The sequence below is a fragment of the Myotis brandtii genome, unplaced genomic scaffold, assembly GCF_000412655.1.
Source record: "Myotis brandtii unplaced genomic scaffold, ASM41265v1 scaffold378, whole genome shotgun sequence".
Taxonomy (NCBI): Eukaryota; Metazoa; Chordata; class Mammalia; order Chiroptera; family Vespertilionidae; genus Myotis; species Myotis brandtii.
Genome location: NW_005364521.1, coordinates 1,361,084 through 1,388,569, shown reverse-complemented (window position 1 = coordinate 1,388,569; position 27,486 = coordinate 1,361,084). Strand labels below are relative to the sequence as shown.

Below are 27,486 nucleotides of genomic sequence, written 5' to 3'. Positions count from 1 at the left end.
TAAAATGCAGAGTAAAGTGAGTGAACAAGACAACATAGTGCCTCCTCTCATGGAGTTTATATTCCACTGAGAAAAGAGAGATAGTAATAAAAATACAAAAGAAAACAAAGTAATAAATAATGAGTATGCAGATTATTAGACATAGATAGGCACTAAGTTAAAAATTGTAGTCAGGAAGCCTGATGTCACCAGGAGGTGACATTTAAGTTGAGACCTGAGTGACTTCTCCTGGAAATGTTTTTGGAATGACGCTCCATCAAATTATAGGGTTTGCTGTTTAAGCTCAAATCAGTGATGAGGTATTGTGAGGTGAGGGCTTGTGGGCCCTGCATGTGTAGCCTTCCAGGGGTCCCACTCAATCCCAAGGCAGAAATCAGGATCCTGGAGAAATGACTAGACTGTGGTGTCTCGGCATCTCTCTTCCTCAAGGTTCTCTCTTCTGTGAGGGTTTTGATAGGACTCAGGTGGCAGATAGCTGGAGAGTTCATTCATGGAGGATGGCTGCTCACCTTACCCAATCTCTGTCCCTACCCTGAAGAGAACCAAGAGTGTTTATAGTGTTGTCCTTCTTCCCATATAGTTTGGGGCTGTATAACCAGGTAAAGAGAAACAAACCAAGAAACCTGAGTTCCTTTTTCGTCACAATATTCTCCAAGGCTCTCTCTGGCTGAAGCAATCTAATAAAATGACTTTAGATTGGTCAACCTGGATGCTCACCCCAGGCAGCTAACTGGCCTTACTTTGCACATCAATATAGTAATGGGAATGATCATCTTTGTCCTGCCTGCCTCCTAGAGGCTTTGTGTGGAAGAAATAAAGTAATGGTTAGGAAAAGGACTTTGAGGTGTCAAATGCATCCTGAGGCTAACGGTTTTCTGTCGACATGCTTCCCCAGGTGAGAAAAACCCTGGATGCCACCATGCAGACCTTACAGGACATGCTGACTGTGGAGGACTTTGATGTCTCTGACGCCTTCCAACACAGTCGGTCCACAGAGTCCGTAAAGTCGGCTGCCTCTGAGACCTACATGAGCAAGATCAACATCGCCAAAAGGAGAGCCAACCAGCAGGAGACAGAAATGTTTTATTTTACAGTAAGTGGACCCAGAACCCGCTGTCTGCTTACCCGCTGGCACTGACTTCTGAAGAGCAGCCCAAGCTAGAGGGAGCCAGTGAAACCACGTGGGTCAGTTAGACCGACAGTCCTTCCAACATGCTTCCCAAATTAAGTTGCCTGGCGTGGCTTTGTGAAATGCAGAAAGTGAATCACCAGTGATAGAATCGTCATTGATCTTGAATTGATGGTTATTGCAATGTTCCTGTTCTAGGAAAAAAACAAACTGTGTTCACTAGGGTGAGAGGATAATGGTAATGGAGCCAAGGGCAAGCCCCAAGTAACAACCCTGAAGTTTAGTGGATGGTTGTCGTGTTGCGTTGTCTTAAATTGGGGTGCAGGCTTTGAAAACAATGCCCTGCGTGATCCATGCAAATTGCTGGTGAGTTGCCAGGCCTTCATGTAAAATTCCAGATGGCTAACGTTCCACTTGGCCAGGGACAGGAGGAACACAGATAAGAGCCATCAAGGCTGTAGTTCAACCTGTGATTAGTGAACATAGAATTTGGGGTTTTAAGGGACCTTAAATCCTCCATCTGATGCTTTATCCCATTCAACCATATCTCTTCAAAAAGTCATCCAGCTCTGCTTGAACAGCCCCAAGTTGAAAAGCTCCCTCCTTCCCCTAGAAGCCCTTTTGTTTGGCCTGTGGCTGGCTATAGATATTATAATGTTTTCCTTTATCTCTGTTCTCTTCAAAAATCTGCCTCACTGGGATTTCTGGTCATTGATCTTGATTCTGTTCTCTGGGGTTATCCAGAGAGCGGCTAATTCTACAGGACAGTCTTTGGTGTGGTCACAGGGAGTTGGGTTTTCATTTCCAGGTTAGACATATCTGGTTCTTTCAGTCCTGCCTCATAAGCTTTCCCTTTGAGATGCCTCAGTATCCTAGTGACTCTCTCCTGGACATGTTCCATTTGTCGAAGCCTCTTCCAAAATGAGACTCCCAGCAGTGTGGTCTGACCGGCACAGGCTAGAGCTAAACTCTCACCTCCTTCCACAGTAGGTGCTATGCTCCTTTTCATGTGTCCTAAGATCATATTCCTTTTTTTAAATAAAGCTAAGTTAATACCAATTAAATCTCTATTCCCTATGCACCAACGTTAAACCAGGTTGCCCTCCTCCTGAAGGATGAGTAGGTGACGCCTTGGGTAGGTCTTATGTTTATCACATCAGTTAGAGATCTTCTTCATGGATTCAGTGCATGGCTCTAGACTGACAAGATCCTGATCCAGTTGTTCACCATATATGCTGTCTCTTCAGACCTTGTGTGGTCTTCAGACTCAGTGAGTGTGGCTTCCAAACCTTAATGTTTGTCAATAAAAAAAATAATGGATATGTCAGGGGCAAGGCCAAAAACAGAGTCATTCAAAACAGGCCATTAGGCTAATATTGACTCCCCCCCCGCAACCCCCCATTCAGCATCTTTAGATTGCGGTCATTTAACCAGTCATAAACCAACCCAATTCTAGCATTCACCTTGTGACAGGCCTTGTCAGATCCCTTGTCAAAAACCCATCTCCCCAACCAACACTCTTCAACTTTGTTGTTCTCAAAAAAGAATTCATAGCTAGTCTTAGTGAATCAGCCGATGCCAGTCTTTGAGGTTCACCACTTCCACTGGGGACCACCTATGTTTGCAGAGAAAATTTATGGGTTACAAAGATAAGTGAGGAAAGGATATGAGTATTAATTCACTCTGGCAGCAGAAGCGAAGCAATTTGGGTGGCAGACGCAGAAAAGGGGGTCCAGCCTGCTTGAAATTAAAAGATAGAATTCACCAACGTCCATGATTAAGGGTCATCAATGTCATATTTTAATGTTAGTATTCAATTTATCATCCTGGTTTGCTAGTAGACCTCATGACTTGATGTTGTGACATTATTTGGGGTATTATTAAGGGCGTAATATTCCCTTTAATGCAGACATAAGTACAATTTGATGGCACTCTTTCCTTCATGGGTCACATGTGAAACCTGGGTGAAGGTTGGAAGAAGTGGGCAGAGTCCACAGGCCCCAGAACCCCAGGGTGTAGGTGACTAACCAACCCACTAAGGCTTGAGTTATGTGTTTGGGATTAGAGCAGTGATGGCAAACCTATGACACACGTGTCAGAGGTGACACGTGAACTCATTTTTTTTTGGTTGATTTTTCTTTGTTAAATGGCATTTAAATATATAAAATAAATATCAAAAATATGTCTTTGTCTTACTATGGTTGCAAATATCAAAAAATTTCTATATGTGACACGGCACCAGAGTTAAGTTAGGGTTTTTCAAAATGCTGACACACCGAGCTCAAAAGGTTCGCCATCACTGGATTAGAGCTTCAACTATCAGGGGCAGTGAGGCATAGTAGAGAAAACACCTACTTGTACCTCAGCTGTGCATTTTATGGGGAATTCTTAAACACGGGATAGAATTAGGGGGCGTTGCCAACAGAAGCATTCAGAGAGAGCCTCTAGGTGAGCAGTTATTAAACGAAAGTGTGCACGTGAATCATATGGGAAGCTGTTCAAAACCTTGGTTCCCACACTATCACCTTTCCCGAGGTGGGGCCCTGGAAAGGGGAACATTTCTGGGCCTCTGTGGTGTCCTCCTTGGTGTAAAATGAGGGGTTATTAGACTCTCAGTATTCCTGAGCAGGAATCTGCATTTTGTCCCTCTCTCCAGCCGGTGGGAAGCCATGGTCCTTACACCACACTTGGAGATAACTGTGAGTCTACTCTCATTTTACCCTGAGGGGGCCATGGAGCCAGAAATCCTATATAATAAGAGAGAAATATGCATATTAGGCCGGGACATCATGACCAGCTCAGAGCATGCTCCCAGCCCCAGCAGACACACACCACACACCAGGGCTGGGGGCGGGCTCTGAGCCTGCCCCCAGCCCTGGTGCCGCCCAGCTCTGAGGCCATTCCCGCTGAGGGTTCATGGGCAGACAAGCCACACCACCTGCCCTCGGAACAAGGCCCCCAGCGGACCCGCGGACCCGCCCAGGGGGGCGTGCTCTGAGCTGCCGCAGCCAGACTGTGGCTTAGGCCCATGGGGAGCGGGCCTAAGCTGTCAGTCGGACATCCCCTGAGGGCTCCCAGACTCTGAGAGGAAGCAGGCTGGGCTGAGGGACATCCACCCAGTGCACGAATTTCATGCACCGGGCCTCTAGTATTCAATAATCTGCCCAAGGTCACACACTGACTGGACACGGCTCTGAGCTCCAGTCTCCTCCTGGGTAGAATGGAAATTACAATGCTCCGCCCATTTGCCATCCAAGATTGTGGTGAGGACTGAATGGATGTATTTGACACTGTCGAGTGCTCTATAGATACAAGGGGGAATGACTCCGAAGGACCAAGGGACAAGTCCTAGGAGCTAAAAAGGACATGGCCAAGGTGAGGGGACACCACAACCTTCCACCAGCCCAGCTGGTGCAGAAACTCACCAAGGTGGGGACAGTGTGAGGTGACCCCAATCTTACCTATGCACATGTCAGCCCCCACCCCATGGCCTTGCCCCTACAACTGTTCACAGGAAGATGGTGGTGTTCCAGAAGCTCCTTTACAGGTCACATGGGGGCATCCTGAGCCTCCACAGCTCATTTCTCTGCTCCTCTGCACCCCTTTCTGACCTTCTAGCAGGAACAATGGAATGGATTTCTTTGTGAGAAACTAGCTGGCAGATTCTGGGCAATCACAGGCATACTTGTACTTTCATACTCCAGGCTTTTGCAATTGCCATTCTGTCCGCTTAGAACGCTCCTTCCCCGATGTACCTACATGGCCCTTTCCTCACCTCCTTCAGGCCTTGACTCACATGTCAGCTTTGCAGCCAGGTCTGCCCCAAGTTCCAATCCTCCATTCCTGCCTTATTTTCATTCATAGCTTTCTTCACCATCTGACCAATTGTGTGTTTTACTTACTTTTTTGGTTAGCTTATTGTTTCTCTCCTCACCCTGCTGTGCCAACTTCATCAAGTCAGGGATTTAGCTCAATCTCTCAGCACCTACTTTATACCAGGCATATAGTAGTTACTGAGTTGGGCCAGGACCACACCTGCAGTGGCTCATGGTCCATCAACGACATGCCCCAGCAGAGAGGGCTCCAGCCCTGTGTTTGGTGATGAGACACTGGGTGGGGGAGTCGAGGAAAGCTGGTACCTGTATGGAGGTGAGGCTGAGGCCCTGCTGAACTTGGGACAGGTAGGTGCATTTCTAGTCTGGGTGGCCCCGTCCCTCCCCACTGCTCAGAGTGCTTTGTACTTGGCCAGGCTTCTGAGCTAGAGGCAGCCTGGAGGTCCCAGGAGGCTTGGGCACGTCACTTCCCTGTGCTAGCCTTACCCGTCTCATCTGTAAAAAGAAGAAAATAGATTCCCCAATGCAGTTGGGGTTATTCTACTAGGGCTGTCTCTGCGGCCTGCAGAGCTCTTCCTCCTCCAGAGCGGGGCCAGGTGAAGAAAGACCTGTTCCCAGCTCCTCTCTGACAGGTCTGGTAGAGCACTCGCGCTCAGCCGTGTGCCCCAGGGATGATTCAGTCTTTGTTGCTCTTGGCCCAGAAGCACAGTGGAGCTTTGATGACTGAAGAAGCCCTCTACTCAGAGCTCCCACAGTCCTCACCTGACAACTGCACCTTTCACAGCTCCAGTTCCCCTGAGCTTTCTTTGTGGTCCCAGAACTGACCTGAAATGCCTGCAGCCCTCACGGGATTGGGCAGCTGCTCGGCAGAGCTGGGGGGTCTGATGGGGAAGAGCAAAGGAGCAGCCTCAGAGGCTCCCTTTCCCCACACTGGGGTCCTTGGGGTGACACGCTCTCCCTTTGACCTCCCTGTCCCAGAGGTCCATTCCAGAGCAGAGATTGGAGACTTGGCCCTGTGATCTGTAATGTCCTTGTGCTTTGTGTCTTACAGAAATTTAAAGAATATGTGAACGGCAGTAACCTCATCACTAAGCTGCAGGCCAAGCACGACTTACTCAAGCAGACCCTGGGTGAAGGTGAGTCAGGTGGTGGAGGCCTGTGAGGAGGGGTTGTCTTCCCAACTGGGTTCTGTTGTGGCCCCTTGAGCTGTCTTAGCTTGAGACACAGCGCACTTGGCAGAATGAGGCCTGGTACTGGTGCCACCTCCTAGGACTGGGTAAGCTGCTACAGTTTATCATCTATAGCCTTGGTACAAATGCTGAGAGGGGTTCAGTCTGACTGCAGAAATAGGGAGAAAACACAGATTTTAATTTAGGTTATGTGGAGAGTCTAAGGCAAAGTGATAAAGGGCCCCCCAGTAGGAATTGGGGTGAGATTGCAGAGACATGGGAGTCTGCATTAATGCTTTTCTGCCAGGAACTATTGGAGTGTCCAGGATTCTAGGTCCAAAAAAGAAAAATCCATATGCGTAAGGCACGGTTTGGTCCTTGAGGGGCCCAAGGACTAGGCTTAAAACTACCCAAAGTAGTTTATGACAGTTGAAATAAAACCCCAATGACTCTCATAACATATGAGGCCTTAAGTCATTTGACCTCTGCCTGCTTCCCTGATCTCATCTGCCATTCTCTACTTCCTTACTGTGCTCTAGCCACTCAGCACTGTTCAAAACTCGTTGAGCTTTTTTTCTACCCCAGGGCCTTGGCATATGCTCTTCCCTGCCTAGAATGCCCTTACTCCAGATCTCAGTATGGATGACTCCTTATCCTTCAGTTGACAACACAGATATCACATTCTCAGTGAGGCTCTCCTTGCCACCTGACCTCAAGGAATCACCACCTCTGTCCCAACATTCTGTCTGATTTTCTTCATCCTACTCATCATCATGTGAAATCACCCAATTTATTATTTGTTCACTTGCTTATTATCTTTGGTCATGCCCCCACCCCACTTCAGCAGTATCACATCTCAAATCGAAGTAGGGACTTCCTTGCTTATTTTGTCCACCACTTTATCCTCAGTGCCTAGAAGAGTGCCTGGCTCATAGTTGGCTCTCATATAGTCACTGAATGAATGTTGAATAGAAAGGTCACCAGAACATCAATTAGGACCCAAGGTCAAGGATGTTTTACAACAAGTTCTGGTGGGCCTGGAACCTGACGTGAGGCTCAGCTGTGAGGAGAGGAAGCTGACTGGGCCCTGCCTGGAGCACCATTAGCCCCACACTCAGATATACTCTGTGTTCTGTTTGAAGAGGGCTGTTGGCAGAAGGGTGTGCTCCACCAAAAGGAAAGAAAACGTAGGCTCCAGGAAATAGGGAGCCAACACGAGAGAGATGAAGGGAATTTCCAAGGTGATGATGCCAGTACATCTGGAGACAGCTTGAAGCAGGCCTAGAGGTCACCGGGATTTGGAGGGAGGCAGGAAAAGCATTACAAAATGAGAGCTGTGCTGGGGCACGAGGCTGGCTCTCATTGGCTCAGTGGGTGTTTGCCATCCACAGCATGTCCTTGCCCTTTACTACATCATTCTTTTCTCCTTGTGGGTGCACATCCCAGTGTCTGTGCTCTGGCCACACAAGCCCTCCCTTACACTGTCCCCTCAGCAGCTATCAGGTGGGCTGCTGGATCTCCAGATGCTTGGCAGTTGTGACCCCCATGCTTTAGAGGAATGGATTTCCCAACCCCAAGGTATTTGTAATCTGGCTGGGAGACAAGTCATGAATTCATAAAAAACTAAATAACAATAAAATTGTCACACAGAAAGGCTAGATGAATTTCCAAGTGGACAGCACGGATTCTGAGGGCAGTGAGTCAGGAGAGGAAGGGATCACCATTGGCCCAAGAGAACTGGAAATGCTTCAAAGAAGGTGAATAGCTAGGGGTTGGAGGAATAACAGGGGCTTTAAAACTAACACCAATGGAAATTTTCCAATTAACTTTATTGATATGTAACGTATATACAATAAGATGCACCCATTTTATGTATAGAAATCAATGTTGATAGACATATACGCCCCGGTATAACCACTCACATCAAGATGCAGATCATCTCCATCAACCCAAAAGGTACCTTGTGCCTCTTTGCAGTCATTCCCCAAGCTACCACTGCTTTGATTTCTATCAACATAGATTAGCTCAGTGTGTTCCAGCTGGTAAGGGCTGGGGAACTTTGGGCGGGGGGAGGGGAGGGGCGAGGATGGAAATATTCTGTATCCTGATTTGGGTGGTGGTTATAAATGGGTGTATATATTTGTCAAAACTCACTGACTGAGGGGTAAGGGTGAGGAAGAATCAGTTGTTTCTTTGTTTCCTCCCACCCCTCTACATGCTGCCCATCCTGACATTTCAGTATTGGGCCAGGTGAGTGGGGCCATTGAGGAGTGTGGGAAACACAACAGCGGGAATGGAGTAAAAGAGGCAGAAAGTCCTAGAGAGGAGATTGGTGAGTGTGTGACATGTGAGTTGGTGGCTACTTAACTTTAATTTCAAGATTGGATGCCCTAGATTTAGAAAACTAGATATTCTTTGAAAAAATAAGATCCCAGATGAGAAAGTGCTTCTCTCCAGCTCCCCTATGAGTGATCTCAGATGCAACCTGAATGGCCTTCATTAAATACTACTAATAGTTTTGTTTGGAATAACTCCAAAAAAGAACAATCCATATGGCCCCACTCACCTGGCCCAATACTGAAATGTCAGGATGGGCAGCATGTAGAGGGGTGGGAGGAGAAGAAGAAACAACTGATTCTTCCTCACTGGTCTTGCAAGTTTATTGAGCCCTTCGAGCGGTTCTCAACCTGTGGGTCGCGACCATCGGAAAACACATATAGCATATCAGATATTTACATTATGATTCATAACAGTAGCAAAATTACAGTTATGAAGTAGCAACGAAAATAATTTTATGGTTGGGGGTCACCACAACATGAGCAACTGTATTAAAGGGTCGCGGCATTAGGAAGGCTGAGAACCACTGCTGGACACACCTTGCTCTGAGATGTGATTTACCAGTCGTTTCTCTGAGAGTTGAACTGAATAGCAACAAGAAACTGCAGGAAAATGTAGCTTCCAAAGTATAAGGGCAGCAAAGAGCGAGCCATCTATAAGACTCACCACTGTTCTGTTCTCTAGTAAGCCAGCAGTGGGAAAGCCACTGTGTTCCTTTCGATAACTAAGATGGGGGCGTCTTAATAAATTTTTTGTTTTAGACTAGTTTTAGATTTACAGAAAAGTTGCAAAGGAAGTACAGAGTTCCCGTGTACTCCATGTCCAATTTCCCCTATTATTAACACCTTACATTAATACAGCATATTTGTCACAATTAATGAATATTGGTACATTATTATTAACTAAAGTTAATAAATTACAGAATTAATGAAAAAACTGAAGCTGAGACCAAATCTTTTTGTTGTTGTTCAGTGCGTGATAAAGGTGTATGTGGATTCTTAGGACATTGGGTGAAAGGGAGAATTTTCAACCAGGAGAATTTGCACCAACTTAGACTGATAAAGTTCTTGCCCATTGGGCAAGGGGGAGGCATGGAATAAGCAGGCCAAAGAGCTCAGAAGTTTGGCTAATTCATTCTTCCAAGTATCAACAAATGGTTCACCTTTACCTGAGCGCATTGACTTCCATTCAGTAGAAAGCCCTTCTAAGAGTGGGGCAAGGGGAGGGTTAAACCTGCATCAATGGCCTTCTTATTTCGTAGGAGAGCTATTTTGCATGGGGAGGAACAATGTGGAAATTTTGAAAACGGGAGAAATATGGGGCCAAATGGAATACTTTGCCTGAAAAAATACAAGTGTGTGGGTTTTTTTAATGAAATAAAGTAAAGTACCATGTTGAATGCTTTGCCAGCATTCTATTTTCATAAGTTAGGGAAAGCGCAAAGTCTTTTGGGTCACCTTCACTTAGAAGTGAATTTTTGAACACAATCAATTCCAGACACATAAATAAAAAAGCTCCTGTGTGCCCCACAAATTGGCATTCTTGTTATAAATAATATCACTGCCACATCTTGGGAACAAGAGCGCCCACCCTTATATGCCTTTGGTTGTTGCTATGTTGTTTTATTGGCCAGAGAATTCTTAGTTTATCATCTGAGTCTTAGCTCTCTGACCTTTTTATTGCTCTGGGTAGTCTGTAATCTCCAGGGCTTACACACAAGATACAAATGGTTTTGCAATTTACTAGAGCCCCTCAAGGATGAATGGTGCATCGTCTATTAAAGGGAAGGGACATAACCTTTCAGGCCAAGATTTAATAGTGCATTACTGAGCATAGTGTCCACCAGGACCAGGCAGTCTGACCTTTTAGAAAATGACTGAGCCACTGAGTATAAAATATTTCTTTTTAATCTCAACAGGTCTCAGAAGGTAAAGGGCAGAGCATTTTTTATTTCTGATATTTGTTGGAAGTTGAGACAACAGACTCCAAAAGATGCTGGTGATGGGGTTCTTGAGAGCTGGGGTTGGTCTAAAGCTGAGGAGTGTGTAGTAGAGTCCTCACCAGAGGAAAGGCTGCCTGAGTGTGTGCTGGACTTCCACCACAGGACCTAACCCTCTGACCCCTGCCCTCCCTGCCCTGTCTGTCCCTTCATCTGTCCATCCTCTATGTACACAAGACAGACAAGGTTCCTACCCTTATGGGGAAGAGAGACCTCAAACAGTAAACAAACTATAAAGAATTATAACTGTGATACGTGCCATGAATGGAAAATTCAGGCTGAGATCAGCTGGGGGGGGGGAGGGGAAGAGGCAGCAATGGGGTGGCTTGCTTTAGGTTGAGTGATCAGAGAGGCCTCAAAAGGGAGGTACTGGTTAAGCTGAGACTGAAAAGAGGAGAAGGCATCAGTCACATGAAAAACTGGGGAAAGAGTGTTGGGACCGAGAGAACAGCACGTGCAAAGGTGTGGGGAATACATGGAAGAGGGGGAGCAGGAAACTCCCCCTGGATCCCCTTTACAATCAGCACAGGCCACTGGCTCAGCCCTTTCATGGGTTGCCATTGGCTCCTATTCAGGGTCTTGGGTCCTCATGAAAATTCTCCTCAGCTTGGTGTCTGATGGAAAGTTGCCCCAGACCCCAGACACATAATCAAGATTGTTTTACCTGACTTTTCTATTCTTCTGCTTTGGTCTGGCTCCAGTTCAACCAGCTTCCAGTCACTCTTGTGACTGATTGTGGCTTTGGTCAGGAATTAAGGAATTGTGTGTTGGTTTGTTCTAAGTTATATTTTCAAATCTCCCGTTACTCTCTTCCTCCCCTCACTTCTCTCCCTAGCCCCATTCAGCATTGTTTTCTGTAGGGAAAATAAATGCTCAGTTCTTTCTTTTAAAAAGTCCCTTTAGCCCTAACCAGTTTGGCTCAGTGGATAGAGCGTCGGCCTGTGGACTGAAGGGTCCCAGGTTCGATTCCGGTCAAGGGCATGTACCTTGGTTGCGGGCACATCCCCAGTAGGGGGTGTGCAGGAGGCAGCTGATGGATGTTTCTCTCTCATCGATGTTTCTAACTCTCTATCCCTCTCCCTTCCTCTCTGCAAAAATTCAATAAAAGATTTTTTTTAAAAAAGTCCCTTTATGTGAATGCTGGATGGGGTTCTAGAGTCTAGAGCTGTGCTGCCCAATATGGTGGCTACTACCACATGGCTATTGAGCAATTGAAGCATGGCCAGTCTGAACTGAGATGTGTAAAGTGAACACCAGATTTCAAAGTTAGTGCCTCCCCCCAAAGAATACAAAATATCTTATTAATTTTTATGTTGATCCATATTGAAATGAGAATGTTTTTTATGTGTTAGATTAAATACAATATGTTATTAAAATTAATCTCACCTGTTTCTTTTTACTTGTTGTAATGTGGCTACTAGACATTATGGCTTGCATTATTTTCGCATTGGACAGCATGGTCTAGAGGTCTGCTCCTGCTCCATGAAAGGAATGAAGTACTGAATCATGCTGTATGGAAGGACTTCAGAAGCATTAGGCTCAGTGAAAGAAGGATAAGGCCACATCTCTCATGATTCCATTTGTAGGAAATGTCCAGTATAGGCAGATCTGAAGAGGCAGAGAGTGGATTAGTAGATTCATGGTTTCCAGGGGCTGGAGGTGAGAAGATGGAGAGACTGTGAATTGGCACAAGGGATCTTTCCCATGTGATGGAAATGCTCTAACATTGAATTGTAGGTGACGGCTGCACAACTTTGGATATTAACTAAAAATTATTGAGGTGTACATTTCAAGTGGGTGAATTTTATGATCTATAAATTATGCCTCAGTAAAACTGTTCAAAATTTAAAAAGGGGCAATCTAGGAGTCCAGGGGGATGTGGAATCTGGAGATAAGATTAGGGAGTCCTCAGTAAGCATTTGAGATCGCCTAGAGAGGGTGCACAGAAAGAGAAGAGAAGGAGGTGCGGGTATATGTTCTAGGAGCATTCCGACATTTAGAGGTTGGAGGTGGGCAGATGAGGAGGTGACAACGAGAGAAACTGAGGAGCAGCCTGGAGGGGAGGAAGGACACCTGAGATAAGGACCTGGGAAGTGTGGATCCATGAAAAGCAAGAGGAGAATGCTTCTAAGAGGAAGGGAGCTATGAGCTGAGTTGAATGGTGCTGAGAAGTCAGATAAGAGCGGAGAGGGCATTGGACTCAGACACGCAGAGCCGGCTCTATGGAGTGGTGAGGGCAGAAGCCACTGCAGTTGGGGAGGGAGGAGGGACAGTGACTGACAGCTCCTTCGGGAAGTGCTGCTGTACGGAGAGCTGAGAAATGCAGACGTAGTTAGAGGGAAAGCTAAAAAGCTAGCATATACATATCCAGAATATGTCTCTATGCGAATGGAATGATCTAGAAGGGAGGGGATTGGTAATGCTAGCTAGAGAGAGAGGAGGCACTTGCAGGAACAGGGCTCCTGAGAAAGGTAGAGGGAGGGGACCCAGAGCACAGGGAGAAGGCCTGAGCTTTGGCAGAAGCAGGGTGCTTCCTCAGGAGTACCAGCAAGTAGCTGGTGAGTGGGTGGGTGCAGGTAGGTGGGCAGGTCTCTTGGAGGCAACACCAATACCCCATCTTACTGATTTTTCTTTTCCACGGAAGGAAGTGAGCAGGTCCTCAGCTGTGAATGAAGGATGGGAGGGGGTAGCAGGGTTGAGGAACAACAAGAAAGTATCTTGTGGCTGATACACTTCAGGGCCAGTGAATCTTTATTGATATAAAGCAATGCCAGTCACCAGCTTTAGCGTGCAGAGGGAATCCCCCGGGGGTGCTTGTTAAAATGTAGATTCAGGGATTCTTATCTCAGAGTCTGACTCAGGAGGCCCATGCAAGAGCCCAGAAACCTGCCTTTTTAGCAAGGGTCCCAGGTGGGACTCTGATGCAGACAGCAGACTGTAGTTTGAGAATCACTGAAAAAATGTATGTGAACAATAAAAATGAAATGTATGTGAACATAGCCCCACTGATAGGAGGTACTTGGGATGTGATAAGAGGCAGTTCTTTCCAACAGACCATACCTCAGGCATGGTTTTGTTCTTCATTTCACAAATAATCAAGACCAGTTGTCTTTTGTTTTTAGGAAAAATAAATGAATGTTCTCTGGTTAAAAAACAACTAAACATCAATATATACCTTTCTTTCCAGGGGAAAGAGCAGACTGTGGCACAACCAGGTAAGAGCTGGGCATCTTGTTTTGTCTCACCTGCTACCCTGCGGTGGGAGGGGAGGAAGTGGGAGGAGTAGGAGAGGAGGGGAGGGGAAGGTGGAAAACAGACACTGCTGAGAGCTCAGATGGGCTGGGGTTTCTGAGAGCGGGCCAGCTCTTCCCCACTGTCTCGAGGGGATGGTGTTTTTGTGGCTGTTCTGCTGGTTCTAGCCTTAGATGGAAGCCATGCCCCCGCCAGGCTGGTGATGGGGAGGGTGCTTTCAGAGCTGCTATGGGTCAGTGGGGTACCCCCCACTCCATGGCACTGGCCATCCAGTGGGACAGTAATATGTATTGCAGTGGCTGAGGACAACCGGTAGAGGCCAGAGGCTGTGCGGTAGCGGTTGACTTGTCTTCCTATCTGTTATATGGCTGTTGAGCAAACTGCCCAGCTGAGCTGGGGGGCCCAGCCTAGGGTCCCCATTTGCCAAGGCTTTGGATTTGGCTGGAATTGCACACATCTGGACATATGCATGCGCATACCCACATAAGCGTGCGCAGACGCCCCGAACCCTGGCTTTGGACCTCACCCGCACTTGGATGGGGAGTCCCTCGTTGGGAAAATAACAAACGGGCAACTCTGCTTTCTCTCCAGCTTGCTCAGCATTACCCTTTGCGCTTTCCCCTGAGCAGACCAGAGCCAGTGAACACTTTCCACTCAGCAGCTGGTAGCTGACGGCTGACTTCAGCGACTGGACCATTCCTCCACTTTCCGAGTTTAGATCCATAAGCAGGCCTGTCATTGCCCAGGTTGTTCTTAGAGCCCGTCTGTTCCGAGCTCCCAGCAATAGCTCTCCTACTGCCCAACATGCATTCAGCCATGACCCAGAGGCCTGCCCTTTTCCATCAGGTGCCTCATCCTGGGCCAGGTGACCTGATCACATCCTTCCCCACAAATTCTTCCCTGTGACCCAGAATCCTGGAAAGCTGTTGTACTTGGCAGGAGGGAGGATGAACCCTGCACTCTCTCCTCATCTGGAAGGGAATTGGCTGGGAAGAGGCTTGGAAAGCCCTGGGGTTTTCAATTTGCCAGGCCCAGGATGGCGGAGACTGAGGGCGTCCAGAAGCTTAGCCTGTGCAACTGTCCCTCTGGGAACATCTGGATGATTCATTATGCCAGGCGAGGACCTCTGGCACACGGGTCAGCAGATGTGCAGGGTCACTTTCTAAGAAACTTTTAGAAACAGACCCTTTATTTATTTATGTACTTATTTATTTATTCTGGCAAGAGGGTGTTATCTTAGTCCCAAAACAACAGAAGCCACATTTTACACCAAAATTTGCAAATGGTGAAACAGATGGGGGATGAATTGAACTGTTTCTCACTTCCTGTGAATTCCTAGAATTTACGTGGGAGAAGATTGTTCCAGCAGGTTGCAGGAGAGGGCTGTCATCAGTCCTTGGCCAGGTCCCAAGATCTACCTCAGAGAAAAGTTGAGGGTTTTTTATTATTTTTTATTTGGGGGTGGGGGAATATTTTGTTTTTTAATAAAGCCCACCAAGATGTTGTCTTCCATACCCTCTTTGACCTAGCGCCTGGGAAACCCAAGTTAGGATTACTAGGCCTCCCACTTAGACACATTGCACTATATTGAAAACCCAACCGTCTGCGCCAGGGGTCCTCGAGGGCCACATGCAAATACAAATATTGTATTTGTTCCTGTTTTGTTTTTTTACTTCAAAATAAGATATGTGCAGTGTGCATAGGAATTTGTTCATAGTTTTTTTTAAACTATAGTCCGGCCCTCCAATGGTCTGAGGGACAGTGAACTGGCCCCCTGTTTAAAAAGTTTGAGGACCCCTGGTCTGCGCTCTGGTCCTTGGCCAAGGTCAAAGGCAAATTTGTTAGTAAACTAAAAGCTTCCCCTTACTCTCACAAATCATTTTTAACTTATTGTGCAATGAACTGTCAACTTGGTAATGATTTTTAAGTTCATCTGAAAGGCCCTGGGTGAGATGTTTCTATACTGTGGCTCTCTGTATTTCCTATGGTTTCCTGCCCAAGGTCAGTGTCGCTGTGGATAATCATTTGAGCAGGTCCCCTCAGCCAAGTCACAGCTGGCCTTGTATAGATAGACCAGTTTTTGCACATGAGCTTTTTCTCATACTTAAGAACCTTATCTTATGATAGCCCAAATTCATAATAGCCCTGTAATTTAGGCTGAACAGACACAATAATGCATTTGAAAAGTGTATGGTAAATGTCAAAGCCAGATGCAAGTGTAAGGTTTGATCATTCAAACTAAAGACTGTCTTCCCTAATCCAGGTCGATTTGCCCCTATGGTCTGGATTAGAGGTGAAATCACTGGAGATTTCTGTCCAAACAGATACAACCCAATGAACACCCATGCACAGCCTCCAAGAACCTGACCACCATTGGACTGCAATATTTGGACATTGTATTGGGGAAGACTCTAATCACCATCCTTTTGGTCACAGTAATTTTGAGGCCAAGTGCTGTGTTGCCAACATATGTTAATTTTCATCTTGGTTGAAAGGCAGAAAGGGGACATTGGTCTCTGGTTTCTCTATCTTCCTCTCTGTGGCTTTCTCTGTTCCTGTTTTCCCTGCCTCTCTTTCTTTCTTTCCTTTTTGCTCTGCAACTGAGCAGCAGAAGAGATGGAAGGCTTAGGCTGCCCCACTTTCCTTGGCTGAGCTGCCCCCCTGCTCCCCACTTTGTGCCCCACCCAGCATTTCAGTAAGTCGGTATCTATTTGATGTCATGCAAAGTTGGGATAGCTACGTTTCCTTGTCAGATTCCAGTCAGTGCACAGAGCACCACACAAAGAAAGAAATCCCTATGATTCCAACAGTCCTTTGTTTTCTTGGATTTTTATAGGAGAAATGGGGAAAAGTATCCTATTTGCCCTTTATTCCATTTTATCAACTTAAAGGAAAAAAAATCCTTAGGACTTATTTTAAGGGAATCCACCAGCTGGGCACCAGGATATTTTGATATGGGGTGTCCAACACTGGCATTAAGAGTCTCTACTCTCGCTGGCCATGGGAGTTAATAGATAATTTAGTGCTACTGCTGAATGTTCTGTGATCAGATCAGTTTCCCAATTTTGCACTCACACATGAACCTGGAGTAGGAAGAGCTGACTTCTATTCATTCCCATGACCATGGGCAAGTTTCTTAATCTCTCATCAGCTAATTTGCCTTATGTCTAACGTGGTTTTAATAATTCTTACCTAACTCACAGCATTGTTGTGAGGGTATAATGCCATGTGAGATAAGGAAATGATCTGACAACGTTCAAAAACAGAAACCCAAAACACTATGAGGACAAGTTAGCAAAGTTGCTATCCTCAAGTTATTCTAAATTTCAAGACTTGAAACCTATGGCCCTGTGTCACATTTTTTGCCACTCTGTTTTGGAATTTGGAAATTAAAAAGCAGATGTGTTTTAAGAAATACCAGCCCTATATACCCACGTCCTTAAAAATAAATAACTTACAAAACAGAAATGACATGGACTTAGCTAACCAAATTAACAAAAGATCCAAGATGGGCTTGAAATAATTTTGCCTGTTGTTTCTTTTCAAAATTTTTTGTCTGTGCTGTTATTTTGGTTCCAATGTTTGGGTGGCATGATATTTGGATTCAGCTGTGTCTTTGCCCATGCATGTCCTGGAGCTAGCAGCATTTGCTCAATACTCAAACGCCGAGAAGTTGGTTAGTGCTTCTAGGATGGCTGGGCTATTGAGGAGACACGCACAAGGCCAATGGGCAGAGGCAGCATGACTCTTGTTCACCTGGATTGGCTCCAAAGCTCGTACGATTTCTTGCCCATTTACAGAACTCAATCAAGACCTGGGGACCAGGTCTTGGCTCATCCTGTGTGGACATTATCTGTACCTGGCTGGGTCCCTACTTGTTGTTTCCCAAATTGTGAACCAAGCCATTTGAAAATGAACTGCCTCTTTTGATGTGGGGGGGACTCCTCCTAACCTCAGAGCCCTTTGCCCTGGAAGGCTGGCAGCATGAGTCAGGCCAACTTGGGTGGCGAAGATGAGCAAATAAGCCAACCCAGGCATATGCATGGTGAGCAACTCTGGAAACTAGTCCAGTGTTTGTGGCTGTTTCACTGCTCCTGGTGAACTGTGTTGCTGTTTCCCTCCCTGTGGCCAAGAGTGGAGCACAGGGACTGGAGATCCTAAAGCAAAGCAAGACACTTTCAACCTGACCCTACGGGTCCTCCACTGGCAAGGGTTAATGGGAGGGGCGAGTCCTTGGCTGGAAATGAAGAAGTGCCCTAAGGCTCCATGACTGCCTCGGTGGGGAAAATCTTGGATTTGGAGCTAAAGAGACCTGGGTTTGGGGCCTGGCTCTGCCAGTTCCCCTCTCTAGGTCTGTCTTTGCCTCTTTAAAAGGAGGCCATACGTACAGGATTGAGCTGACGTTAAGCGTGGTAATGGAGTTGAAAGCGCTGTAATCGAAGTGTACTTGACTGAAGGACAAGATATGATCATCATCCTGGTCACCCCAGGACCCCAAAGAAACTGCAGCCTCCCTCTTGGCATCAGTTTCTTCATCTCTAAAATGAGAATGATAATTGCCTGGCTCTTAGATCAATGGAATAAAAATTAGTCAAGTGCATTTGAAATGCCAAGAGGCATTAGGAAGATCAGTGCCCTGGTACGTTGGGAGTTGAGACCTGGTGATACATTTAAGCCAAAATAATGAAAATTAACCCTTCCAATCATCTTTGGAAGTCTCTTGCTTTCTCGGGCTACAGATTCCATCTCTCCCGAGTCCCCCTCCATGTGGTCAGCTTTGCAGGATGACAGCCTCTGATGGAGGTTCAGTGGTTTCCCAGACGCTTACTATCTCCCGGCTATGATTTAGAAAGCATTTGTGTTACACGATTGTTGCTCCCGCCTGACATCGGGGTAAATTAAGATCCCCTAAACATCCAAAGGCCTTCCGATGGAGCATTGGACGCCACTGTGCAGGGGTTCAGGGGCTTCCATCTGCATTTTGTGTTCTCCTCTGGTCGTGGGTTTTAAAAGCGTCTTTCCCAGTTGTATGTTTACATTGGTTACTTTCTTGATTTCTTTTGTTCCGTTTTCCCCTAGGCCCCCCTGTCTTCCCCCTAAACCACAGAAAATGAGGAGACCTAGGCCTCTCTCAGTGTGTAACCATAAACTATTTAACGGCTGTATGGAAGCGTTCATTAAGGTACTTGTTGGGAGCCGCAGAGTCCGCGAATATGCCCAATGTAACGGCAGCCTTTCTCCACCTCCTCCCCTTGGCCAGCAGCCCTGCCCCCACCTACCAGAACTTTCCATCTGTGCCCTTTGCCAGGCCCTATGGCGAACTAGTTCCTTCCTGCAGCCTGCGCTTAGCTTCAGTGAGGGCTTCTAATCAGAGCTGCTTTTGTCTCTAACCAATGCCTTGCTGTGATTCTCAGGGGTAAGATCACGGTGAAGTCCATGTGGGGCTGAGATGCCAGCACGGTGGTCCCTGCCAGCCCCATGCCGTTGCTCCGGAACTGTGGTCCTCACTAGCTGAAGGGACAGTCAGATAAACCCCTGCCTCGCTTCACACCCACGTCTCCTAAGAAGAGCTTGGTTGGAAGCAACACAGAGAAAATCCCTGCGGGCAACAGTGTGATTTCATTTTTTTTGGTCAAGACTATACCAGCAAAGGAAACATAAAATCTGGGTGACAGAACACCCTCCTACCCAGTTTTGCTTCTTATTAGGTGGTTTGGGAGAAGGGAGAAGAGCTGAGGCAGTTCCCTTAGAATTCCCGGTTAACCCTTTACACCTTAAACAAAAAACAAAAGCGGTTCAACTAGGTGAGTTTCGCTTGCCTTTCTTGCTTCTTGGACGCAAAGGGTGCAGGATCAAGCCACCTGATGGAATGACTTGGGCAAATTCAGCTGGTGGTGGAGTTGAAAGGACAGCAGGTGGGGAAAGACTGAGGAAGTGGAGAATCACTCTTAGCATTAGCCAAGGGGAGCAAGAGAGAAGGTCCCTGCCAGTTACTTCAGAGCTCACCACCATCCAATGGAGACACTTTCTGCAGAAAAGGCTGGTGTCCAACAGGGGAAAGTACGGCTCTTGGGCTTTGCTGACAGTTTGGGGTAGTGGAGGCTCCCCTGCTCTGCCCTCTATCTTCCATCCTCAAGGTGCACCCAGGACTTGCAGAAGGGTGGGGCGCAGGATGCCTTGATCTCAGGACTGTCTCTGCCTGGGAGCTGAGTTCTGGGGAAAGGACAGTGGGGCACAAGTGAGACTGCCCAAGTGGGGAGCAGCAGGGGCTGCTTCAGGGTACCTCAGAGGAGTGAGGCATGGAGTCCCAAAAGGTGGGGTGCTGTAGGGTGCATCAGGAAAGAGGTCCTATTTGGAGGTGTCCCTGAGTGAGCACTCTGCCATCTCATAGGTCACAGGAGGATGAGGCTGTGTCAAAAGGGTCCTTCTTTCTTCAGCCTCCCTCCTTTGCCAAGACTGCACCCGGCACCTCCGAAAAGGCCCTCTCCGTAGCTGAGCAGGGCTGAAACGCGTGTAAACTCTTCTCCCTGCCCTCCAGGAGCTTAAAGTGTCAGTCAGGAGGATTTCCACACAGAAAGCTGTAAGTGTAAGGCGATTCAGATGAGCACTTGGTGAATTATCCCCATGGAAACAAGCTCTGTGCAAGCTCAGAGCAAGGAGAGCTGTGCTCTACAGGGCATGGAGGCTTGGGGAGGAGGTAGGGCTTTGAAAGGAGGGTAGGACAGAGGAGTCCCTGAAAGGAGAAACAGAATAACAAAGGCTCAGAGACAGGGATGCCTTCTCCACTTTGCTCAGCTCTTTGGAAATGGGCGATGAGTGAGGACACGGAAGGAGCTGGTGCTTACCTGGCAGGATTGGAAAGTTAAGTGTTCTGTCTGAAGAAATAGTCTCTCCGTAGGCAGCTCCTACATAATGTGAGACCACCCAGTCATCCTACTTTATTCCTCCTGACAAACACATCAGAACTTCTCCAGCCACCTGAGAGTTTGCCCCTTGGAGGTGGCCACCCTGGGCAGCTACATTCTCATTCTAATGGTATGGTATTGCTTCAGCTGGCCAGTCTTCCTCAGAGCCTGCAGCATGGCCTTTGTCAGTGGTGCCAAACTTTGCGTTAGGATGGACACCCTGGTCTTTCAAAGCTCGGCTTTGCAATGCCACTGGAGGTACAAAATGGCAAGAAGCACATGCCAGGGTGGGCTCGTGGACTGGTTCTGAAAAGACCCCCCAAAGAGGGACACCCCAGAGCACTGATCCAGGGCACAGCCTCCTCAGGGGACTATTTGACTGAAAAAGAAAGAGATATGTTTAATGATTACATTTCTGTATAGTTACACTGTATTTATGCCACATACTGACAGTGCAGTTCAGCGAACTCCTGAGCACCTGCTGTGAGAGAGGCAGTGTGTAGACAAGCTTGCATGCAGCATGGTCTTACTCTCAAGGATTATTAACTTTCAGAGAATGAAAGGGCAGTGTAACATGGTCAATTCTTCACCTTCTGAACAGAATTTAACTCTCTCTTATGATTCACATGCTATCTGGAAGAACATTCTGCATGGACTAAGAACCCCGAGCTTTGAAATGCCAAACCTGTGAAAGGCTTTCCAATAAAATAACATCACAGGGACCCCATGATTACGATGGTTTGCAGGGTGGAAAATGTCCGGCCTGCGGCCATATCATTTGGTCTGGCCCTGCCAAAGCAACTGCAGATGGGACTCGAAATTCAATGAATCTAGGAGCATAGATACTTTTTCATAGCAACATAATTTTTAAGTTGATAATTTTGTATGGCCCACAAATAATGTTATAAATATCCAAATGGCCCTTGGCAGAAAAAAAGGTTCCCCAGGCCTGGTTTTGAGGGACAAGGAAGCATCCCCAAGTTAAAAAGGACAGATAAATTTTGCTGGAGTTATATAATACATTTCTAGAGCCCTACCTTTTTGAATTGACCTTTTTCAGAATCCTTGATTTTTTTTCTCCTCTCAGATAGAAAGAAACCCATTTTTATTACAAAATTTGAAGCCTGGGAGGTCTGCCCCTGGGCAGAGGGGGAGTCCTCACCCTGTATCTATAAAACCCTGTTTCTATAATTACCTGCCTCACAGTGTGTGATACTATTAACACAAATGAGCTGAGAGACGTCATTTTTGCAAAGCACCGCCCAGCACCCAGTGAGCCCTGTGCACGTGTTGGCTGTTATTGTTGTCATTAGCTGTTAGGAGATTGCACACAGAGCCCCATCTGACCAGGCTGTTTGCTCAGTTCTGGGAGGCAGGTGGGTTTAGCCAACATATAATTCCAGTTGTTGAGATGCCGGCGACTGGACAGATGACACCCGCTAGCCGATGCACATTCTCCAGTTTCTTAGTTCGGCTCCTCAGAAGCCTGGATGGGACACAGCACCTCCCCAGCACCTGACTGCTGCACTTATGGGGGGGAAGAGCGTGCTCCCCTGAAAAGGGGCGGCTCAGTGGCCTTAGTGAAAGCACAGGCAAGACTGGGAAGGCATTCTGACTCTGCTGCCCTCCCTCCCCCAGCCTCTCTCAGCTTTGGGTTCCCTGAGGTGTTCTCAGTGCTAGGGTGAGGGTGTAGGGCAGAAAGGGAACTAAGCCCCGTGGCTACCCAGGCTGTTTGGTAGGAAAGCACGGGAAGCTGTTGGAGTTTGGAATCAGGCAGAATCCTGTTGGGAGCCATCCAAAGGGCACGTGATACACATGATCTTGGTAAAATTCGCTTTTTCCCAGGAATGAGCTTTCCTGGGCTGAATTCCAGGGGCAGCGTTGCAGGTGTGTGGGTAGCTGGGCTCTTGCCCACTAGTGAATAATGAGCCCCTGTGTTGAGAAGCCAGGGACGGGATGAGGAAAGGGCTCAGTGCACGCTGCTCCTCCACTCTGACAAGGACTGAAAGCCCCTCTGCCACCTGGTGTCCAAGACAGCAACGCTGAAAGGAACTCCCACGAGGCCCCGAGATGCAGGGAACCCCGCCCCACGCAGGCTGGCTGGCAGGCCCCCCGGACCTTTGCTGGCTGCCCTTGCATTTGGGCGTTCACGGACTCTGAAGGATCTGCTCACTCTAACTGGTCTTACTCCTGCATAATCTTTTCTTTTTCTCCTGCTCTGCTGCCTGTTTATTTTTTGTTATCAGAGGAAGAAGAAATGCTCGAACCAGGAACCAGGTACTTACTAGAAAGGTCCGGTAGCCCCCTTCAACTGGAGAAACCTGTCTGTAGTGCTGACGTTAGAACAGGGCCCGCCTTGCCTGTCGCCAGTGGGTCTGTGCTGTTATTCCCTCCCTGAGCAGTCAGTCAAGGAGAGAGTTCCCAGGTGGGGTACGGAGGAGCCACGAAAGCATCCGAATGCCCTTCACAAGAGCATATTGCAAATGCCTTACTGTTTCCTCACTGTCTGAGGAGGCTGGTCATTTAATATGACCCCTTTTAAAGAGAGTTTAAAAAATATTAAGTGCTCTTTCATGACCTGAAATAGCAGAGAGGCCAACCAATCACAGAATTCAAAAGAAAATTACCCCTTGCCCAGCCCTTGGTGGCCATGGGCCAGTCTAGGAAGATGTAATTGAAAATACATTCACACCCCAGATGCCTATGTTTAGAATTGCATCTTAGTCAGCCTGTTTGACTAAAGTTGGCCACTCAGTGGTCAAGGGCTGACTTACTATTTCTAGAACCTTTGTTTATAACACTGCTAAACAAGTATCTGTCTGGGTGTTTAGGTTGTAACATCCTGAGTGGAACTGGTCTTCCCTTCTCAGAGCTCAAAAGGCCCCTGGGTCCAGCCTGGCCTCTCCCATAGTGCGTTCTTCTTAATTCCGGCATCGGGTACCGCAGTCCTGGGAGGAGGCCTTGGTCCTGCTTTCTCATCCCTGAGCCCTGGGAGAATAGCTTGAGTTGGGGCAAAGTGGAGTGGGCGGCAGAGAACCCTGCAAGAGCCGAGTCCAGCCCCTCCACCCAGTGGGTTCCCCCCCTTCCAGAGTGCCTATCAGGCCTCCTGGGCCCTGATTCCTTCCCAGCGGAGTGAGAAGACAGAGCATTTCTCTAAAATTATCATAGCTATGCCTTTTTTTGCACTTAACTGAAGACTTTCTATTTTAACTGTTTGTGGAGCCTTTAGGATTAGCAATTCCTTGCTTGTTTTCCTACTAATCTGATGGCACTAATATTCTGGCTTGAGTTTATAATCTGTGTTTGCAATGTCTGTTCTCCCATGGTGGTTGCCAAGCCCAATAAAACTCACAAATTTTTTTCTTAAGGATTCTGGACAAGCTATCCCGCTGGTAGTTGAGAGCTGCATCCGATACATCAATTTATACGGTAAGCTCAATCATGGGGCAGTGTTTTCAGCTCTTTCCAGAGCAGGTGCTAGGCTTTTCTCAAAGGAAATGGATTCTAATTCATCTGGAAGACTTCCTGTCACTGCTCTGCTTCCAAGGGGAGATGCTCCGCAGAACAGCTGCCTTTCTGAGTGCTATCTTTTGAGCCTTGTGTGTCAGGGATAGAAAGACCCAGGAACTAGGAAAACCGAGGAGCAGGGAGGGCATGGACTGGAGAACCATCTTAGCTCCTTCCTCACTCCCACCCGACCCCAGAGCTCTGTGCTTTGAGCACTGAATGCAGCTGGTGTCAGTCAGTTAATACTGCAAGTGTGTAGTAAGCTCCATGAAGGAAACACAGTGTCTGGGATTTGCTAACCACGGTATCCTCAGCACTTAACTCGTGCTTTCATCGATTGATTTATTCATTCCTCCAAAAATATTTTTTTCAGAGTACATAGTAGGCACTGTTTGGACAATGGGAATATAGATACCAGCCAATATAACATAGCTTATATTACCAATTAGAAAGTCAAGGAAATAAACAAGCAGAGAAATAAACATTAATTTCAAGCAGCAATAATGCCTAAAAACTAATGAAGAAGGAATACAAATGACTGGAGCAGGGCAGGGCTGGTTTGGCTAAGGTGGTGAGGAGAGACCTCTCCCAGAGAGTAATTAAGACTCCAGGGCCCTTTAAGACTCCAGTGAGTAGAGGAAGCCAGCCATGCAGTCCAGATGGAGAGAAAGACAAGTGTAAAGGCCAAATATGGGATGAAGGCCAATGTGACTGGACAAGTGGGCCAGTGACATAGGGGGTAGAAAGTCAGTATTGGTTAACGAAAGAAATAAACAAGCGTCTGTCGAGCAAATGCTTTGTACAAACCAAACTTTGACAAAAGCCTACCTTTTAAGAGTAAACTCTTTCCTAAATTATAATGTGGAGAGTTGTCTTATATAGGAAAACTGAATCCAGGAAAAGGATCAGAGTATCCTCCATTAATTCCCATTTAAAAGGAGGGAGGTCTTTCAATTCCCTCAACCCTATGGGTTGCTGTATGTCATTACTGTTAAGGCAGGTATTAGGGTCTCCTTTGTTTTGGCCTTGTAGAAACGCTTGAGAAAAATGAGACTGTTTTTTTTTAATGATGTAATCTCTTCTAAATTTCTTGATACCAGGGCAGCATGTACTTTAGAATCTAGCTTTTCTTGAAGGAAGGAAATGTCTGTGTTAGGGGAGGGAGGGCTGAGGCAGTGGATTTAATCCTTGTTCAAAATCTCTGAGGCTATTTCACTCAAATGGCATTTATAAACTCAAGCCAAGCTCCTTGGTGCCAGTGCAACTGGTAAACTCAGTAGCCATGGCACCAACCAGTTATTTGCCTGAGCTGATTTATTGGTTAAATTGGAAGTTATTCATTGATCCAGTCTTGATATAAACTTCTCGTGGCCTTTTCCTCCAAACCCAGACAAGAGACACAGACATATGAAGCAGGATGTGTCTGAGTATTCTGGTCAGCCATACTTCATTTCAAAGGTTATTTTGGGTTTCTACCAGGACACCTTCATTGGGGGAATGACTCTCTTACAAAGGATGGTGGGAGAAAGAGACAGCAGTGGGGTGAGTCATCAAAGTTCCCAGTGGTCTGATGAGATCAAGGCCTTATTGGAATTTTTCTCTTTCTTTCTTTTTTGTTTGTTTGTTTTTTCTTATAGGACTCCAGCAGCAAGGGATCTTCCGAGTGCCAGGATCTCAGGTTGAAGTCAATGACATCAAAAATTCCTTTGAGAGAGGTAGGTGCAGAGTGACCATTTCAAGCGTGTGGCCAGGGGAAGCCAAGGTGGGTGTTAGCACATGTCTTAGAGCCAGTGGTGTGCAGTGACTCCACATTGGTAGCTTGAAATCAGCCATGGTGGGAGTATTTACACCACGGAAATTGGCAAACACAAAGATCTTTTATTTTTATTTTTCTCCTCCAACAAGCTAGCTGTTAAGCATTTACTAGCACACATGGGTGGCTTTTTCTGGTGGGCCATACAGTGGTTGCTGGGAAAGAGGGCCTTGTAAAGCTCTCTGGAATGATTGTGTGAGTCTGCAAAGGCTGCTATGTTTTACAAACATTGGAAGAACATAGATAACACCGAGTGGCTTTTAGAATATCCTAATTCTTAATTTTCTATGTAGTGTTTTTGGCAAAACTACACATTGGGAGGAAGAAACTATACATTCCTCCCACCCTCAGTGAGGTTATCTACTTCTCACTTTGATTAATCAAGGGTGTAAAGCTTATTAGAAATGAAGTGACTGTCACAATGGGAGCACATGTGGCTTGTTTGGTGTAACCTCCCTTGGCCTCGGATTCCTGATGGGGACAGATAGATGGCCAGTGACAGTGTCCATGCAAAGTGAGGATTCATTGGGTCAGGAGTTCAATTCTTAACCCACCTCTGCTTTTTACACTAGGTGCTTATCTCACATCCTAAATAATATCTTTGCCTCCAGTTCACCACCATTTTGGAAGAATAACATCTCCACAGTCTACTCCTCTTAACTCTCACTTACTGCCTTTTTCTCTGAGTGGTTCTGATATTAAGTTTGATCCGAGGCCCCCAATCTCAAACCCATTTCCCCACAATAGAGCACATCCCAACTTTTTCTTTTTGGTGTACAGGATGACGCTCCAACCAACTGAGCCACCCAATTTACAAAGCACTTTCTTACCCATTGTTCTAACAGCCTTGGGAGATGTACGGTTTATCCCCATTGGCTGTGCTCTGGACAGGCCTCCCCTGGGGTTCCGGCCCTAGAATTCTCCCTCCTGTGCACACTCATCCCCTCCCTAACTTCCCAGTTCCATCCTGAGGTTTAGCTCAGGGTGGAGAAAGCATTCTTTCAGCTCCAGGTGGTCACCACCATAGCCTGCAGCACAGCCCTGGGAGATGTACGGTTTATCCCCATTGGCTGTGCTCTGGACAGGCCTCCCCTGGGGTTCTGGCCCTAGAATTCTCCCTACTTATTACGGAGCTTCCCCTGGAGGGGCTGCCTCCTGTGCACACTCATCCCCTCCCTAACTTCCCAGTTCCATCCTGAGGTCTAGCTCAGGGTGGAGAAAGCATTCTGTCAGCTCCGGGTGGTCACCATCATAGCCTGCAGCACAGCCCTCTGAGGCCCTAGGCACTCTGACTTGGAGCCAGGGGATTCCACACCCTGGGAACAGCATGTACAGAGGCCACAAAGCAAGAGGTCTCCCCATCAGCATCCCTGATGGAAGTGTTATTCATCATTCCCTGAGCTTCTCTTGACCACACTGGACAGCACAGTCCAGAGCTTTGTTTCTTCATTTCCCCAGCTCCTTAGCACCCCTGCTGCCCTGTGTTCATTGTAAACAAATAGATATGGTCAGGAACCTTTGCTGGTCCCATCTTCCTGGGCT

General features: G+C 47.0%; 1 protein-coding gene across 4 annotated transcripts in view; it reads left to right on the top strand.

Moving 5' to 3' along the window:
* SRGAP3 (SLIT-ROBO Rho GTPase activating protein 3) overlaps nt 1–27,486 on the top strand; it is a 231,422-nt gene that overhangs the window by 178,187 nt on the left and 25,749 nt on the right. The window contains exons 9-15 of one of the 4 annotated variants that reach the window (XM_014544690.1): nt 896–1,093; nt 6,014–6,098; nt 13,655–13,682; nt 16,328–16,414; nt 18,799–18,901; nt 23,993–24,053; nt 25,769–25,846. In XM_014544690.1, coding sequence (XP_014400176.1) covers nt 896–1,093; nt 6,014–6,098; nt 13,655–13,682; nt 16,328–16,414; nt 18,799–18,901; nt 23,993–24,053; nt 25,769–25,846 — 640 coding nt within the window. Of the gene's footprint in view, nt 1–895; nt 1,094–6,013; nt 6,099–13,654; nt 13,683–14,310; nt 15,380–16,327; nt 16,415–18,798; nt 18,902–23,992; nt 24,054–25,768; nt 25,847–27,486 lie in introns of those variants that run through there. The other 3 variants (XM_014544691.1, XM_014544693.1, XM_014544692.1) reach the window with 3 other exon arrangements.